At 41.3% G+C, this 17,595-nt stretch overlaps 1 protein-coding gene across 1 annotated transcript in view; it reads right to left on the reverse strand.

The window, feature by feature from the left end:
- The window catches only part of SLC9C2 (solute carrier family 9 member C2 (putative)), a 91,509-nt gene that overhangs the window by 32,176 nt on the left and 41,738 nt on the right, over positions 1 to 17,595 (reverse strand). The window contains exons 11-20 of the mRNA XM_004706822.2: positions 13,530 to 13,692; positions 12,640 to 12,668; positions 12,452 to 12,519; positions 11,869 to 11,966; positions 10,485 to 10,604; positions 8,455 to 8,653; positions 6,498 to 6,686; positions 5,164 to 5,313; positions 3,682 to 3,733; positions 2,316 to 2,464 (exon numbers count right to left, since the gene is read on the reverse strand). Coding sequence (XP_004706879.2) covers positions 2,316 to 2,464; positions 3,682 to 3,733; positions 5,164 to 5,313; positions 6,498 to 6,686; positions 8,455 to 8,653; positions 10,485 to 10,604; positions 11,869 to 11,966; positions 12,452 to 12,519; positions 12,640 to 12,668; positions 13,530 to 13,692 — 1,217 coding nt within the window. The remainder of the gene's footprint in view (positions 1 to 2,315; positions 2,465 to 3,681; positions 3,734 to 5,163; positions 5,314 to 6,497; positions 6,687 to 8,454; positions 8,654 to 10,484; positions 10,605 to 11,868; positions 11,967 to 12,451; positions 12,520 to 12,639; positions 12,669 to 13,529; positions 13,693 to 17,595) is intronic.

The following is a 17,595-nucleotide window of genomic DNA, read 5'->3' on the forward strand; positions in this document are numbered from 1 at the left end:
CTGTCCTTGTTCGACTCTGTCGGGTTGCTATGAGTCAGAATGACTTGATAATCAAGAACTGAGTTAGGAGTTTGGTCTAGGCTTCATGTTATATACTTTGGGGGTGGGGAAGGGGTGTTGGATGAATAAATGACTGAATAAAAGAACAGGGAAGAGGACTACGGAGTCAGGGTTGTATTAATTGAGTATACCAAGCCTCTCTCAGAGCCCATGGCATATAGTAGCTATCCAATATGTAATTCTTGAATTAAATTGAAAACATTTTTCAAGGCTTGTATAACCTGGCATAAATCATCTCCTTTGCTGAAATTAGGCAGTTAGTAGTGGGTATTGAATACATGCTTCCTAAATGCCTGATTCACCCGTTACCTTTCTAAATAGCCCAATAGGAAGTCCCTCTCCTCTTAAGGGCTATTATTTCTTTTTCAAGCCTTCAGTTAAGTCTTACAGAGCCTTCAAAGTGATAAGTAGATGTAAAATTACACATACAATATGTAAAGTAGCTCTAGTCTCCTACTGTCAGACAGTAAGAAGAAATCATAACCCATTGTCTGGTATTCCAGAGACCAGAGGCGTAGGGTAGTAAAGGGGGAAAGCTGGTCTGTCCCACACGCACTTCCCTTCTGGAGTCAAGGAGAGGGGGCTGCATCTAGGGAATGCAGTGCCAGATTGTGCATAGTTACTAATCTGTAGTGAACTATGTAGGAGCCTCGGTGACAGAGTGGGCTCCACATGGAGCTGCTCACCACTGTCCATGGTTCACACCCACCAGCAGTTGCTCGGGAGAAAATGAGACTGTCTGCCCCCATGAAGAGTTATACATCTCAGAAACCCAAAGGGACACTTCTATTGTGATCTATATGGTCACTATGAGTTGGATTTGACTGATGTTTTTAAAATTTTTTTGTTTTGTCTTTTTTGAGTGAATGATTTGAGTGACATATTTTTTTGACGACCTCAAAGACTCTGCTTCTGGTATGGCTGGCATCTGCGTCTCTCCCGGCCCTACGGCCCTACAGCCCTCCCTACAGAACCGAAGCCTCCTTTTAAATGTGCAATCCTTAACAGGGATGGAATATGGTGGATCCCAGGTGAAACTGTTCACTACAGTCAGCACAAGTAAGCCCAAGCTTACCTTACTCATTGGGAAATCCACCCCTGGGAATGACCAGAAGCACAGTACATGGTGGCCAGGGCTGGGAGCTCCCAGTGACAGGAAGTTCAGGGAGACACACACAGTGGGCATCACAGATGGAATGTGGGAGCAGAATGTCATCAGTCTGCTGTGTAGGAAGTAGACCTTTGGGTGGGGTCTCAAGAGTGCTATCTAACACAGATGAGATGGTGGATGGGATACGAAAGGACGATTAAAGTTGTCGGCCTTCATTGATGTTATTGTTTTGGTTTTTGTTCCCACTCCCATTTGACATTACTAATTTGTTAGCAAGTAACGTTTATAATTTGTCAGAAGTCCATTTATCAGCTAGTCAATTAGCAGCAAAAAAGATGAAGGCCCTCAAGGAGATGGATGGACACCTTGGTTGCAATAATGGGCTCAAACACAAGAGTAATTGTGAGGTTGGCGCAGGACCGGGCAGTGTTCTGTTCTGTTGAGCATAAGGTTGCTATGGGTTGGAACCAACTCGATGGCACCTAACAACCACAACAACACCCAGCTCTCTTCCTCTCAGAACTGCCTCTCCTTTCCCCCCACCAACACACATTCGCACAGGGGCATCCGCTCCCTACCATGTGAGTCCCACCTCCCAAAAGAATTCCACTTGTCTACAATCTGGGGGGTGGGCAGCACATATTGCAGTACATAGTTATGTTCTGCTGGAGAAAAGTCTAGTTGATCTGTAGAGGGAGCCAAAGAAAGGGGACACAGAGGGCAACCCAGATGGCAGCTAGAGAATCTTGAAATCTTCCCAGGTCCTGGCTCAAGCCCCTTCCTGAGATTCGGCCACAGAGCATGAGTGCCTTTGGGCTGCACTTTGTGTCCTTATAATGACACACACACCCTCTCCAGCCCCGTTATTGGCTAACCCTAGCTCAAGTTGGTTTCTCTTCATCACAGCCATGTGGCTTTAATTAATAGCATGCATCAGGCGGTAATCAAAGCTTTCAATGGCACTAACAAAAGCTACCAACAGTTGCAGGATTTGACACCTGAGGCTCATTATGATTTCTCCAATATGCCTCATTCCTTACACCTGCTGAGGCAATGCTGCGGGCTGGGCACTAGGCTGAAGGAATCAAGGGATCGGATTGCAGGTATATTGCAGAGATAGCAATACAGGAAACTGCTTTATTACCGTATATATCTCGATGCCTTCATGCTTATCAATAATTCCTCTGGAACATAGGAAAGTGAGGTTCTTCTGAGCTTTAAGAATCACATTCAGGATTGCTTGCTTAGACTTCAAAGCAATGACAACATCACGCCCCTCATGTTCTATGTGTCCTGAAGCAAATAAAGCCATTAGTAAGCAATGGTGGGGTAAGCAAAATAGCTGATGATGGCTTCTACTTTCCAGGCACCATTCATTCTGGTTTCACGTGGAGCTTGTGAGACCAGCGGAGCCACACTTAGTTTCGTCTCTGTCTTGTGTAGGAGACAATTGTTCATTGACTTCTCCTGCCAGGGAAGATCATTTTCCAGGATAGACTCAAGAAAATACTGATCCCATACTCCATACCATTCCTTAAAACACAACATAAGGCAGCAATTCCTAAGTCCCAAATCTATAACAGCATAGAAACCAAATAAAAGCAAGATGTCAATGGCACCAATGGTCCAAAGACAGTGCTAAAATATTCTGACTTATTGTCTCCAAAGGAGCCTTGGTGGCATAGTGATTACCAGTTGGGTTGCTCACTGCAAGGTCAGCAGTTTGAAATCACCAGCAGCTCTGTGGAAGAAAGACAAGGCTTTCTACTCCTGTAAAGAGTTACATTCTCAGAAACCCACAGGGACAGTTCTACCCTATCCTGTAAGGTTGTGCTGAGTTGGAACCGACTCAAGGGCTGTGGGTTTTGAGTGTATGATCTCCAAATGGACACTTCCATTCATTCGTGCCTGTTCTTTCCATTTTGCTTTTGGAAATGCGATCCCCATAAAATCCATTGGGCATCTTACAATGTGGTCATGAACACAATGTGATTTTATAATCTTTTCTTTTCTAATAACTCCCATTTATTAAGAGCCAACTCTGTGCAGGCCTTATACCAGATATTGTTATATGCACTTATGCACTGAGAACCTGAACTACAAACCTTTCATAAGAAAGAAAAAAAAATGAAACTCTGCATAAAGTTCCAGGTCTCCTGCTCTGTGCTTCCAGGAAAGCAAGGACTCCAGGCATGACTGCAGAGGCTCAAGAAGTGACATTGCTCATAACCCTACATCCCACAAATCCTTGCATGTCTTTTTCTTGCAGCCTTAATACGCACATGTTCCACACGCCTCCCCTTTCTCTCCTCTGTGCTCTGAGAACAGCTAAGGGACTCCTGACTTCCTGCCCTGATCTGTCAGCATACCCGGCACTCTATATGGTTCTGTCCACACCAGGCCCAGCACATGTGTATAACCAATGCTTGTGGATGAAAGTATAAGTGAATGAAAGTCCATAAAAGAATCAGGTTGTCTTCCTCTGGCGAAATGAAACTTAAACTACGTACCTAGTTCTTTCACAGCATCTCGCCGGTTCGTTTCCAAAATGTCATTTAATTTCTGTAAGAGATTCAAGACAGCATTCACTTTCAATTACACTAAGTCCATTTCTTGTTTTTAAAATGGACGGGGCATGGTGGGGTGAAGTCGTTTCATTTAAGGTTGGAGGGAGACATGTGGCTCCATCCTTTCCTCCGCACCAACTCTGCTGCGTGACCCGGCTCCTGTCTACATTCCACTGCACGCCTGCAGTCAGTCGGTGGCTTGCCTGACTGGGTACTGGGCCTGGAACGTCTCAGAAAGGACGAGTGTGTGCTGCCCTGGGCAAGGAGTGTTCTTAGCAACATAGCATGAGGAGCTGCATGGGGAGCCAGTCAAGCAGGAGAGCCTGCAACCAAATGATTGATGAGCAATGATGTCATCCATGAGTTCAAGTTCAATTCCTTCTGGAACTGAAGAAACAGCTCCATGCCAGGGCTAACCAGCCCGTATAAGATCAACCCACACATATTTGTTCAAAACCTACCGCCTCCCAGGTACTCTTTCTCCTGAGGCTTACTCTCGAATTGTGTTTGGCCACACCAACCCTCAAGGGACCAACACCTGGGTTGCCAGATGTAAATGACTGGGATTCTGCCCTTGAATGACTCGTGGGTTGGTGCTAGCGATTGCCTACTGGCTGCAGCAACAATGGGCTCACACGCAGCAACCCCTGTGAGGATGGCGCAGGACCAGGCAGCGGTTCGTTATTGTGCCCAGGCTCGCTAGGAGTCGAACCGGCTCGACAGCACCAAACAACAACAACAACTGGCTTGTTTTCTAGCATTACAGCAGTTTTAAAAACCTCCCTGACAAGTTCCTTGGTTTAGGACAATCCCATGAGATACTATAAGAATTCCCTATATAACGTTTATTAAATTGTTTTTCCGCCTCACTTACTATTTATCATCATAAACACTCAGATGGTGATCCAGCTGTGCTTGCACAGGAGCACAGAGAGCAGTTAATTCCCCGGACGTGGAACAGGAAGACTCCCGTAGGATGGCATGGCCAAGAGAACCTAGAAACAGACTCCTGTCTAATCACGATGGTCTAGGTGTAGGTGTGATCGTTCTAAAAGCGAGCTGCCACCAGCCAGTTTCCTGAACCACATCACTTCCAAAACAAACTTCAGTCTGGTGTCTAAACGTGTATCAAAAAGCCATGTGAGTCGTCACTGGAGCCTTCTCAGAAAAACGTCCATGGGAGATTCACTTTAGCCTCTTACACATCAGGGCAACTGTCTCCTAAACTTCTCAGTGGACCCCCAACTGCTCTGTTTGCAATTGATAAACAGCAGAGACTGTTCTTCCTGCAGCACCTCCTATCACATCATGAACCGCTTGATTGCCTGCAATGATTCCGATTTATCTGTAGAAGTACTCTTAAGAGAAATGAATAAACCTGCGTAACTCCCTTACCAACCGAGACAGCCAGGGATTGTTTCTCACCTGATATATTGACTCTCGGCTAGAAATTTGTTTAATTAAATATTTGGCATCCTCTTGACTTTTGACATAGCCTTTTGTAATACTATACATCAAACTGAGACGCTCCTTAATTAGCGCATCTACAATATTAATCAGGACCGGTATTATGACCTAGGATATTGGGAAGGAAAGGGGAGAAACCCTGTAATTCGGAAAACAACAACAAAGTGGCTCAACAGTAAAGGTTCTTAAAGTGTGGTGAGAATGAGAACTTGGGTTGCTTTAGGAGAGAGGCGGACAGGCTGTTATGAGCACCTAGATTCATTTTCTCTCATACAGATTCTGTACATGGAGAGCTTTATCCACCCAAGTCTCAGCTCAATGCCCCCATGGTAACCATTGGGGCATTTTTTGTTATTTGCTATAAATAATAATTAGTATCGACTCAATGGCGATGAGCTTGGTTTGGTTTGGTGAGTCTTCGGGAAGTGTTGCCTGATTCTTGATCATTTTGCTCCTTCAACAAATTCTTCACTGTATTTCTGACAGAAGCTCCAGTTTGCTCCAGTTTGACCGAAGACAAGGATGGCCATCAATGTCCAGCCATTAAAATCTCTGTGAAGGACATTTCTCCTCAGACACACAGGGTTTCATGAGGCGTGGCCACAGTGACGGCAGCTGGTTTGGTTTTACATGCTACGTGCCCATCTAGAACTTCACGTTCCATCAACAACCATAGCAACAAGCAGTAAGTGAGTAAATAGGGCCCAAGCATTTGGGGGAAAGAAAAGTAGGTGGAAGAGGATCAGGAGGAGGAGGAAACTAAAGGTGTAGAGGGCAGGTTGTCATTTTAGGTAAGAGTGGTGAGCAAGAGGAAGCTTCGGTGAGAAGAGACGAGGTTTGAATAAGGAGGTGAGGGACAGAACTAAGCTAATTGATACCTGTGGGGAAAATTGTTTAGGAAAAGAAACAACTTCTTCCCTTTGTGCAGCGGTTCTCAACCTGTGGGTTGCGACCCCCTTGGGGGTCCAATGACCCTTTCACAGGGGCCGCCTAAGACCATCGGAAAACACATAAATATTTCACAATAAATATATAATTACATATCGTTTTCTGATTAATCACTATGTTTTAATTATATTCAACTTGTAACAATGAAAATACATCCCACATATCAGATATTTACACTGCGATTCATAACAGTAGCAAAATTACAGTGATGAAGTAGCAATGAAAATAATTTTATGGTTGGGGGGTCACCACAACATGAGGAACTATATGAAAGGGTCGCAGCAATTGAGAACCACTGCTTTAGTAGAATGTAGGTGGGGGATTATTTTAGTGTAAAGTCTTACCTTAATGATTGGAAGAAACCTAATGATTCTGAAATATCCCATGAGTACTGTAATCTGAATCAGGATTGAGTTTTCTGGTCTCAATTTGACAAAGTATATACACAAGACATCAGCTAGTCCAAGGAGCAAGATAATAAATTCCAAAGTATTCCAACATAGTTGAAAATATTTCCCTTTAAAAATTAGTATCTGTTTAGGATATTGAAAACAATAAATACATGTCATTGCATGGAACCTGTACCGTGTGTGTGTAGGGGGTGTGAGAAGGCTGTAGCTTACAAACTAATAGTCCAGCCTTCAACTACAAAGTATTAATAGTCCAAAGGTTTAGCTTGAATTCATTCATTTAAAATCAGTAAGCCTACAAATGGGCTTTGGGTCTCTGCACTTCCCCCCTCACTCACTATGTTCTGATGATACCTTATACCTGATCCCTTTGACACCTCGTGATCGTACAGGCTGGTGTGCTTCTTCCATGTGGGCTTTGTTGCTTCTGAGCTAGATGGCCGCTTGTTTACCTTCAAGCCTTTAAGACCCCAGATGCTATACCTTTTGATAGCCGGGCACCATCAGCTTTCTTCACCACATTTACTTATGCACCCATTTGTCTTCAGTGATTGTATCATGGAAGTGAGCACACAATGATATGATTTTTTGTTCTTTGATACCTGATAACTGATCCCTTGGGCACTTGTGATCACACAGGCTGAGGTGTTCTTCCATGTAGGCTTTGTTGCTTCTGGTTCCTAAATGCTTCCTCCACCCCCCACTATCATGATCCGAATTCTACCTTGCAAGTCTGGCTAGACCAGAGGATGTACACTGGTACTGATAGTAACTGGAAACACAGGGAATCCAGGGCAGATGATCCCTTCAGGACTAGTGGTGTGAGTGGCGATACTGGGAGGGTAGAGGGAGAGTGGGTTGGAAAGAGGGAACCGATGACAAGGATCTACATGTGACCTCCTCCCTGGGGGACGGATGACAGAAAAGTGGGTGAAGGGAGACGTCGGGCAGAGCAAGATATGACAAAATAATAATTTCTAAAATATCAAGGGCTCCTGAGGGAGGGGGTAGCAGGGAGGGAGGGGAAAAATGAGGACCTGATGCCAGGGGCTTAAGTGGAGAGCAAATGTTTTGAGAATGATGAGGGCAATGAATGTACAAATGTGCTCCACACAATTGATGTATGTATGGATTGTTATGAGTTGTATGAGGCCCTAATAAAACGATTAAAAAAATAAGATAAAATAAAATCAGTAAGCAGTATTTTAACCTTCAGCATAAAAAGTTATGTTGATTCTTAATATATAATTTATACTGAAGCTGGAATGCTAAAACAAGAAGTGAAAAATTACAGTAAACATGTTTATTGCAATACTACTAATGACAAAGTATAAAAATAGTAATAATTTTAAAAAGTACTTCACCATCTCATATCATAAGATCCTAGCAAACCTATCTGTTTTTATTCATTCATTCATTGCCTCAGTCCAGAAAGTATTTGAAGGAAACATACCTAGGTTTCCAGTTTCCTTTTGACCCTTGAGAGTCTCTGTATGCTTGTACTTCTTAATATACTCTGAATAACAACAACCAAACCCTCACTGCCATCCAGTCAATGCTGACTCAGAGCGACCATATAGGGCAGAGTAGAACAGCCAAGATGAGGCTCCAGTCTGTAAATCTTGACGGCAGCCCAAAGTCTCATCTTTGTCCCAGGGGACATCACCTGGTAATAAGCAGCCCATGACACCACCAGGGCTCTTGATGTCCTATACTATGTCTTACTATACTCTGAGGATAATTTTCACTGATTTCATTAGTAAACTCTGAAAATCCAAGAAGATAACTAGAGAAATCCAGAACCTTATGAACTATGGTAACAATGATAATACAAAAACATATCCAAAATATCTAAACTCTTCTATTTATATATTTCTATGTGGAACAGTACCTTTAATGTTGCTTGTAATATATATAAAAACACAAAATAGTAGTTTACTAATATCAGTCCCGACACATTTAATTCTCTTGCCATTGGCCATAGATGCATTATCATAGGGAAAATATATAGTAATGTAATAATATATCCTGTATATTCAAATTCTTCTGACAAGACAATTGGATACATAAAAAACAATAATCTATCATTCCTGCAAAAAAATAATATCAAATAAAATGTCAGATCACTTAAAGGTATAACAGTTATAATCTGTAGTTCAACATTTGTTTAAAGAGCATACAAATTATTAACATTGTGAAGTTTATAAACTATATGAAATAATACGTAAGCAAGAATAAAAACATACTTTCCATACATAAAAGCCATATTAGAGAAAGATTAAGAATATGGTTCTAGCTCATCTGTATTAGGGATGATGTTATGCTTGCAATGATGTCACTCCCAAAACATGTGCTTATGCATGTAGTCCTGTTAGGAAACGGAAGTTATCTTTTATTATATTACTGCAGCCACACTAGAGCAGGATCAGTCCTAAAAGTAATCACTCTTAAGTTATTATAAAGAGCAGAATAGACACACAGGGGAAGATAAACCCCCAAAATGCCAGAGAACTCTCAGGGCTGCCAACAAAGATGGCCGCTTCCCTAGAGCTGATGCCCTGATTTGAACTTCTAGCCTCCAAAACTGTGAGACAATAATTTCACTCCCTTAAAGCCACCCTTGAAGGGTAACATTATAGCCACAGTAGGTAACTAATTCAAATGAGAAACTTTTTTTTAAAATCAAGGCCATAGTTTACAGGGGAAAGAGCAAAAATTCATAAATTTAGAAGAAAATGGACTAGACACCAGAATGATTTGAAATTAAGAATGAATACAGATACACAGATATCTATTCAATAATTGCCAGGGCATATTTTATTTTAAACCTTCAATCCATCTAAAGTGGAGCCTGTCAAGAACCAATTGTTTGAATATAGGTCAAGACCCTGAAGTTTTCATTTTTTATATTTCTTTTTAAACATAATAAGTGGAAGAAAGGAAAATGATCAGAATTTCTTATAAAAGGAATGCTAAACCATTTTTTAAACTTTGTAACATTAATGCTGCTGCTGCTTTCCTGGTTTGACATCTGTTTGTTAAAAACTTGGTTTGGGGGATGAACAACAGAAACATGGGCAAAGGGAGACAGAAGATGGTGGAAGATGTGAATTTATAATTTGTAATTGCTAATTATAATTTATCAAGGGTTCAAGAGGATGGAAGGGTTGGGGAGGGAGGGAGAAAAAGAGGAGCTAGTACCAAAGAAAATGTTTTGAAAATGATGATGGGAACATATGTACAAATGTGTTTGATACAATTGATGTATGGATTGTTATAAGAGCTGTAAGAGCCCCCAATAAAATGATTAATAAAAAAATTAAATCTTGGATTTTATGCTCCAGAACAAGCACATAAGTTCACAAATTATATAAGGGAGTTCCAAAAGGTTTATGGGAAAAAATCATTACCTTTTAATTCAAAACATTCCATGAACTTTTTGAAGAGCTCTCATATAGCAAAACAAAGGGTCTTCCCAAGTTCATTGGACTCTGCATCTTGTGATACAGATACAGAAAATTCGTAATAGGACCATATTGTGTGTTTTCCTAATTACAGAACTACCCTATGATACAGATGGAAATAAACTGAAAGCTAGATCTACAGGTTAGATACTTCTTCTCCCCTACTTCTCTGTATTATACCCAGAAAAATACGAAGGCAGCCCAGTATGCAATGTGACCTAAAGACATCCCAATTAACACTTAAAAGCTCCAAATGGGATCACTCTTGCCTTTCTTGTCCTGCTCACCCTCTGATGGCGATGTCACTGAGGTGCCACAACAGAAAGAGAAGCAAACACGCTGCTCATTCACCATTTGACAAGAGTTGACTCTGATACTAATTAATTGCTTGCTTATAAGGTGATCTATTTTGACAATAGAGAAAAGTAGATTGCCTCTAAAGATTCACACTACTTACCCAGTTGGAATAAAAGGTAATTTTTCTTTACGATATTCCAAGACAGTAATCATGTTTTTAAATTTCATAAGCCAACTTCTAGATCTCACATAATTAGAAACATCATAAATACTCATGAATCTAGCAAGGAAGAAACATATACAAATATACACATATACATATATGTTGCAATAAAAAAGCAAGTGCTATACTTTGGGTTACATAAAAGAATAATATGAGCCTACTAAGCAGGCTCAGTACTCATTCAGATGTCCATTCATGGTCATGATATGAGAATATTTTTAGGATGACATCCCTGATGTCCCTGATCCTTGAATTATTCCTGACCTGAGGTGGAGCATAAGTAAAGTTTCTCTGGGCTGGCTATTTGGGCCTCAGAATTAGGTTCCCTTTGTCTTGCCTTGCCTAGTCCAAGCCTCTCCAAGTCCCTAAGGACCTTCCCCTTCCCCAACTCTATCCTAAGGTAGAGCTCCTAGATATAATAATAAACAAATAAATAAAAATCTCTCTCACTACTATGGAGTCAATTCTGACTCATAGTCCTATAGGATGGACAAGAACTGCGGGTTTCCAAGAAAGCCTCGTCTTTCTCCCAATCTCCTAGACAGATTATATGAAATGTTAATTTACACAATGATAGGATCTCCTAGCATTAGGGGAAGGTTGCCCCACAGCTTTGTCTTGGACCGTCCATTATCTAATACTCCCCAGGACTGTGATCAGATGTTACCTGTGGCTCTTGAGTCAGTTCCAACTCAGAGAGACTCTGTAAGATAGAGTAGACCTGCCCCAAAGTTTCCACAGTTCTAAATCCTTATGGACCCAGACTGCCACATGGTTCTTCTTCAGAGTGGCTGGTGAGTTTGAACCTCTTACCTTTTAGTTAGCACTGTGCCACCAAGGATTAGGTATTTCTCTATCTTTAAGACAAGGGATTTTCCTACCAAACTTAGTGGTATCTTATCAGTGCCAGCACTTGGGTCATTCTACACTTGAAGGAATATTCCCATAGCAGATTCCAGGTTTCCCTACCTCCCCGATCGAGTAATTTAGTGTCTATGATATCAAGGTGAAAGAATTTTAATAGTAATTGCAACCACATAGATTTTCTTCCATGGAGCCTGTAGTCTTTTATTTGTTGAGATGAAAACTTACTCCAGAAGTGACAGAAGGATTATGAAACTCAAGAGAAAAAAATTAAGTAAAATAGGAAATGGATGATTAGTTGGGTGGACAGATAGGCAAACAGGAGAATGAATGGATGGATAGAGATATATGAGAAAGAGAGAGACATTAATCTATTTGGACATTTAATTGTCAGTTTGTTCATTCTTTATCACAAACCCACTCAATTTTGGAAATATCAGTTAAGTATTACACTTACTTTCCTTGGATTGGGCAATAGCTTTTGGTTGCACCAATTAATATCCGGGCTGCTTCTGCATTGAGGATTCCATCATTACATTGTTTTTCAAAGCTACTCTACACATAAAAGTTTAAATTAAAATTATAAAGGTTCAAAACATAACCCCACTATTATTACTGAAATCAACACAGGAATATACTCTATTACAAAAAAAATACAGCAGGATATAAATTTCATTCAACTCCTTATTGAATATTCATTTTTTGCAAATAATTTTCCTGGATGTTAAGAGGTATGCAAAGTTTCTAGTATTAACAAATTGAAATCCTATACAGCTAAATCTGTTCTACTTCAGTAATGTAAACAGCATCAGCTCTCTGCAGCAGAAGAGACTGTGGAAAGTATTATTCTAAGTAATGAAACTTTTAGAAAGAAGAGTGGGGAAATTGGAGGTAGGGAGACCAATTAAATGTTACTAATTATCCTGGTGTGAGATTACGCTGGCTGGACTGGTGGAAATGTATAAGCGAATGAAAACGTAGTATTAATACTTTGTATTAAAAATAAAGGATAAAAAGCAGGTTTTATAAATAGTACTGACCATTTGTATTATAGCTACATGCAACCTGGCTTCTTCTATTAATTCTTCATCTGTTAGAGATGCCTCCTCTTTTATATTAGGGGAAAATTTAACAGCATCCTCCTAAGTTTAAAATATATGGAGAGGAAGTTAGAAAAATGAAACTGATTAGAAGCTGGTAAATTCTATGCTCAGCAGACCGTAATCACTCATTTCAGAATTGCTACAATGAAAAGGACTTGATGTGCCTTGGATCACATTTCCTCGTGCAAGACATTGTTTTCAAAAATGGTGAAATAAATCTTCGTTTGATTTAGAAGCCAAATTCTTCCCCAGCCCGTCTGCTTGCATGCCCTTGGAAGCTGCCTGGGCTTTCTGCTTTTATCAGACTGCGAGGGGAGAGATCTCTCAGTGCCTCGGCCCTGGAAACATTAGCTTCACAGAGGTCATGGGTCATTATTCAAAGAGCCAGTTTATAAAAACACCAATTTCCCTCAAACATCCCTGTATCACCCAGATAGCAAAGCTAGTTAAATACATTTTCTCAGCTTTCTGGTTTTCAGTTAACAGATCCAAGTTGTTTGTAACACACTAAAGCAAGACAGGCAGACCCAGGGATGCTGGGGTGGGGGGGTGGGAAACACTGCCATTGATCCTAAAAAGAGCTCTGGCGGCGTAATGGTTACACGGTGGACTGCTAACCACCAGGTCAGCAGTTTGAAACCACCAACCAGCTGAGATAGAAAGACAAGGCTCTCTATTCCCATAAATAGCTACAGTTTGGGAAACTCACCAGAACAGTTTAACCCTGTCCCTACAGGGTCGCTGTGAGTGGGAGTAGACTAAATGGCAGTGAGTCTGGTTTTCAAATTTGCCATTGACCATGGTAGCACAGTGGGTTACAAGTCGGACTGCTAACATCACAGTAGGCAGTTCAAACCCACCAGGGCTGCTAACAGCACAGTAGGCAGTTCAAATCCACCAGGTGCTCCATGCCTTAAAGATTTACAGGGAAATTCTGCCCTGTCCCTAGGGTCCCTATGGGGGAAGGAAAGAAACCCTGTGTTTTTGGTTGGTCAGCTATTATTAACTCACAGGCATGATGTATTCAATTCTGGATTTTTCTTCCACTAGGGTCCAATTAACATTTGTCAAAATTTTCTCTGTTTTAAGTAGAGTTATCGTGTTCGCTATAATCTCCTTTATGTGCCCAATGGCATTTTGCATAGCTATTTGTCTGGGGATAGAAATCGAACACAAACCTGTAACAAAGAAAAGCAAGGTCCTTAACAGAGTAGCAAGAGGAAGCGAGCACACCGTTGCCTGATTATGTAGTGACACCTTGAGTTTACCTGCAGAGCCGAACCACAGCCCAGAGCTCTTACACCAAGGGCAACACTTCATCCAAATTTTTCCAGAAAATCAAGCTGTTGATCGTATAGCTAAGATTTATCTAAAACTGTTATTAGTTTGTTTTCTTTCCCAATAGCTTTAGCCATAATTTGCTACTTCAGGGCACTCCCTCAATCCTTTTCAAAGTGCGGAAGACCGCCAGTGTGGTTTTACTAAACTATATAAATGCCTGGATGCTATTCCCTACCAAGAGCCAGCAAGGTATGGGGCTTTGAATTTTAACAAGCTCTCCAACTGATTCTTACCCTAAAGTGAAAGGTCACTGCCATGGAGGCCTTTCAAACTGGAGATTCCTGCTTCGTGGCCAGCAACGCGATAATTCCAAATAGTATCCCTTTTCTTTTTCTTGAGGTATGAGTTTGAAATTATCACTCTAAGTCTCACTTACCAAGGAGAGGAGTTCATGAATTAGTTAGGCCTACTCATTCACAACTCCTATAAAAATTAAAATCCACAGGGACGCAAAGCCCATCTGTAGGCAACTGGACATCCCCTTACAGAAGGGTCATGGGGAGGAGACGAACCCACAGTCAGGGTGCAGTGTAGCAACGATGAAACAACTTTCCTCTAGTTCTTAAATGCTTCCTCCCCGCCACTATCATGATCCCAATTCTACCTTACAAATCTGGCTAGACCAGCGCATGTACACTGGTACAGATAAGAGCTGGAAACACAGGGAATCCAGGACGGATGATCCCTTCAGGACCAGTGGTGAGAGTGGCAATACGGGGAGGGTGGAGGGAAGGTGGGTGGAAAGGGGGAACCAATTACAGGATCTAGATATAACCCCCTCCCTGGGAGACGGACAACAGAAAAGTGGGTGAAGGGAGACGTCAGACAGTGTAAGATATGAAAATAATAATAATTTATAAATTATCCAGGGTTCAATGGGGGTGGGCGTGGGGAGGGAGAGGAAAAATGAGGAGCTGATACCAAGGGCTCAAGTAGAAAGCAAATGTTTTAAGAATGATGATGGCAACAAATGTACAAATAGAAAGCAAATTTTTTGAGAATGATGATGGCAACAAATGTACAAATGTGCTTGACACAATGGTTGGATGTATGGATTGTGATGAGTTGTACGATGCCCCAATAAAATGATTTTCAAGTAAATAAATAAATACATCATTAAATCCAAACCCACTGCCATCTAGCTGATTCTAACTCACAGTGACCTTATTTCAGGTTTTTGAGAATTTACATCTTTACCAGAGCACATTGTGTCCTTGTTGTTAGATGTCATCGAGTCCGTCCCAATCCATAGCAACCCTATGCACAACAGAATGAAACACTGCCCATGTCGGTGGTTCAAGTATAACTTTCTACTGCAAACAAGAACAAACCTATCATTTGGAGAAAAGGAGAACTGCCACAAAGGTGTTAGCAGTTCACCAGGCCTACCTCTGACCAGCCCCTTGGGTTTGAGATGGGCTGTCACAGGAAGCAATGGTGCTCGCAGGGCACAATTCAATGAATGGGTAAGACTATCAGAGCTGATATAAGTGGAGGAATGACAGGTCTTGTAAATTCACCAGACTATTTCTCTGTGAAGAACTTTCTTTCAACACGACCCTTCCTTGGCCTTTTTATTGCTTCCATACTCTCAAAGCAACCTGATTACTAACTTGGGGTATCAAGAAAACTTGTATTCAGACCCCAGTAATATGAAAAATAATAAAATTATTTAAAATAATAAAATTTATATTAAGAACTGAAATAATAATCATTAAGTATATCAGACATAGAAAAAATTGTATTCTTTATAAATTGATAAATTGATTTTCTGGTTTATCTCTACTCTCTGATATATGTAGTATATATAAATCTCCAGGAATCTGATCAATCCTAGATACCTTGACAAAACCAGGCTTCTGTAACAGCAAATACGAGAAAAAGGCCATAAGACACTGAACCTGTGCAAAGACCCTACTATAAGAATTTGTCTACTCCCAACCCAGCATCCTCCTTCCCCTGCCTGATTGCTACTGATGAGCTTATTCTGTATTTTTCAAGTAACCATATATCTATTTGAAATTTTATTGTATTTTGGTCATTTTACTCTAAATACTCTCAAATTAATTTTGGAAACAGACAACTGTGGCAGAACCTATTAATTTGGCCCTCATATCCTTTCTCTCCTTTTCCCCTTTACCAACAGAATCTCTGAGTTTTGACTGAACATACTGCCAACCAGGTCAAGAAAATATTTCCCATCTCCCTTTGCTCATATGTGGGCATGAGATTATGTTCTGGCCAATGGAATGTGAGTAGCAATAGTGCATACAACTTCTGAATCGTTTCCTCGAAAGAAAGCTGCTTACCATCCATTGGCCACACCCCTTTCCCTCATCCTAATTAGCTGGATTGTAGACATAGTGGCAGTCAGATAGTCTTTATCCTTCAGGAAAGGATAGCACCCTGGAGGATGGAGAAGCATCAAAAGAGAAATCTTTTGTCCCTGGACAGCATTGTTGGTGTGGCATTGCGATTTCACCCTTCAGGACTTTCAGTATGTGTGGTGGCAAAGAAAGCATTCTCTCTTGTTTAAATTCCAAAATGCACTGCCATTGAGTGGATGGTGACTTAAAGTGACCCTATAAGACAGGGTAGAACTGCCCTGTGGGTTTCTGAGACTGTAACTCTTTATGGGAGTAGAAAGCCTCATCTTTTGCGCACAGAGTAATAGCTGGTGGTTTCAAACTTTTGACTTTTTAATATAACCAGTATGCCTCTCTCGTATTTAAGTCAATGCTAATTCAGGTTCTTTTAAACTGTCTGGACCCATTAAACACGTCTATAAATAATGAGTTCATGATTCCTCTGGTTCCTTGAGGCTTCCTCAGCCCCCACTATCATGACCCCAGTGCTGCTTCTCAATTCAGAGTAGACTGGAGCATGTACACAGGTATAGATAAGAGATGGGAGCTCATGACACACAGAATCCAGGAACAGTAGGGGAATAGCAATACTAGAAGGGTAGGGGGAAGGGGGCAAGGAAGGGAGAAAGGGGGAAACTATCGTAATGATTGACAGACAACCATACACCCCTCTCCCGGGGGAAGAACAACAGAAAACATGGGGGAAGGGAGACAGCGGTTGGTGTGAGATATGAAAATAATAATTTATTTACAATCTATCAAGGGGCCATGCTGGGGGGAGGGAGAAGGGCTACAAAGAGAAGTTACCAAGGGCTCAATAGAAAGTAAATGTCTAGAAATGAATGAAAGCAACATATGTACAAATATGCCTCATGCAATCAATGTATGGATTGTAACAAGAGTTGTAAGAGCCCCCAATAAAATGATCTTTTAATAATAAAAAATAATGAGTTAATGAAAATGAATGATCTATGAACCAATTCCTTGAGCTCCACAAGAAAAGCCCCATGGGAAGTGGGCACTACCCACGCATCAGGAGAGTATTGCTTATATCTCCACAGGAAAGGAGAGCGGGACCAGACCTCAAACTGGTGCACCAAGACTTGAAGGCAACATACCGGCATGAACAACAAACCAACAGAGAGGTCTGCAGGACCGGCCCCCATCCCAGCTACATGGACCTCCTCCCCAGATGAATATACTACAGAGGACAGCACTGAAGTAAAGCCCAGGGAGAGGGGCGGGTCTGTTCAGAACACATGGGAGCAAACTGAGAGGGAAGGTGAGAGAGAGAGAGAGAGAGAGAGAGAGAGAGAGAGAGTAAACTGTAAAAGGGAGAAGGATGCTGCAGAAAAGAGATTACATTTAGATTAG

This window comes from Echinops telfairi, unplaced genomic scaffold (genome assembly GCF_000313985.2).
Source record: "Echinops telfairi isolate 266 unplaced genomic scaffold, ASM31398v2 ScPeMD7_7424;HRSCAF=8462, whole genome shotgun sequence".
NCBI classification, from domain to species: Eukaryota; Metazoa; Chordata; class Mammalia; order Afrosoricida; family Tenrecidae; genus Echinops; species Echinops telfairi.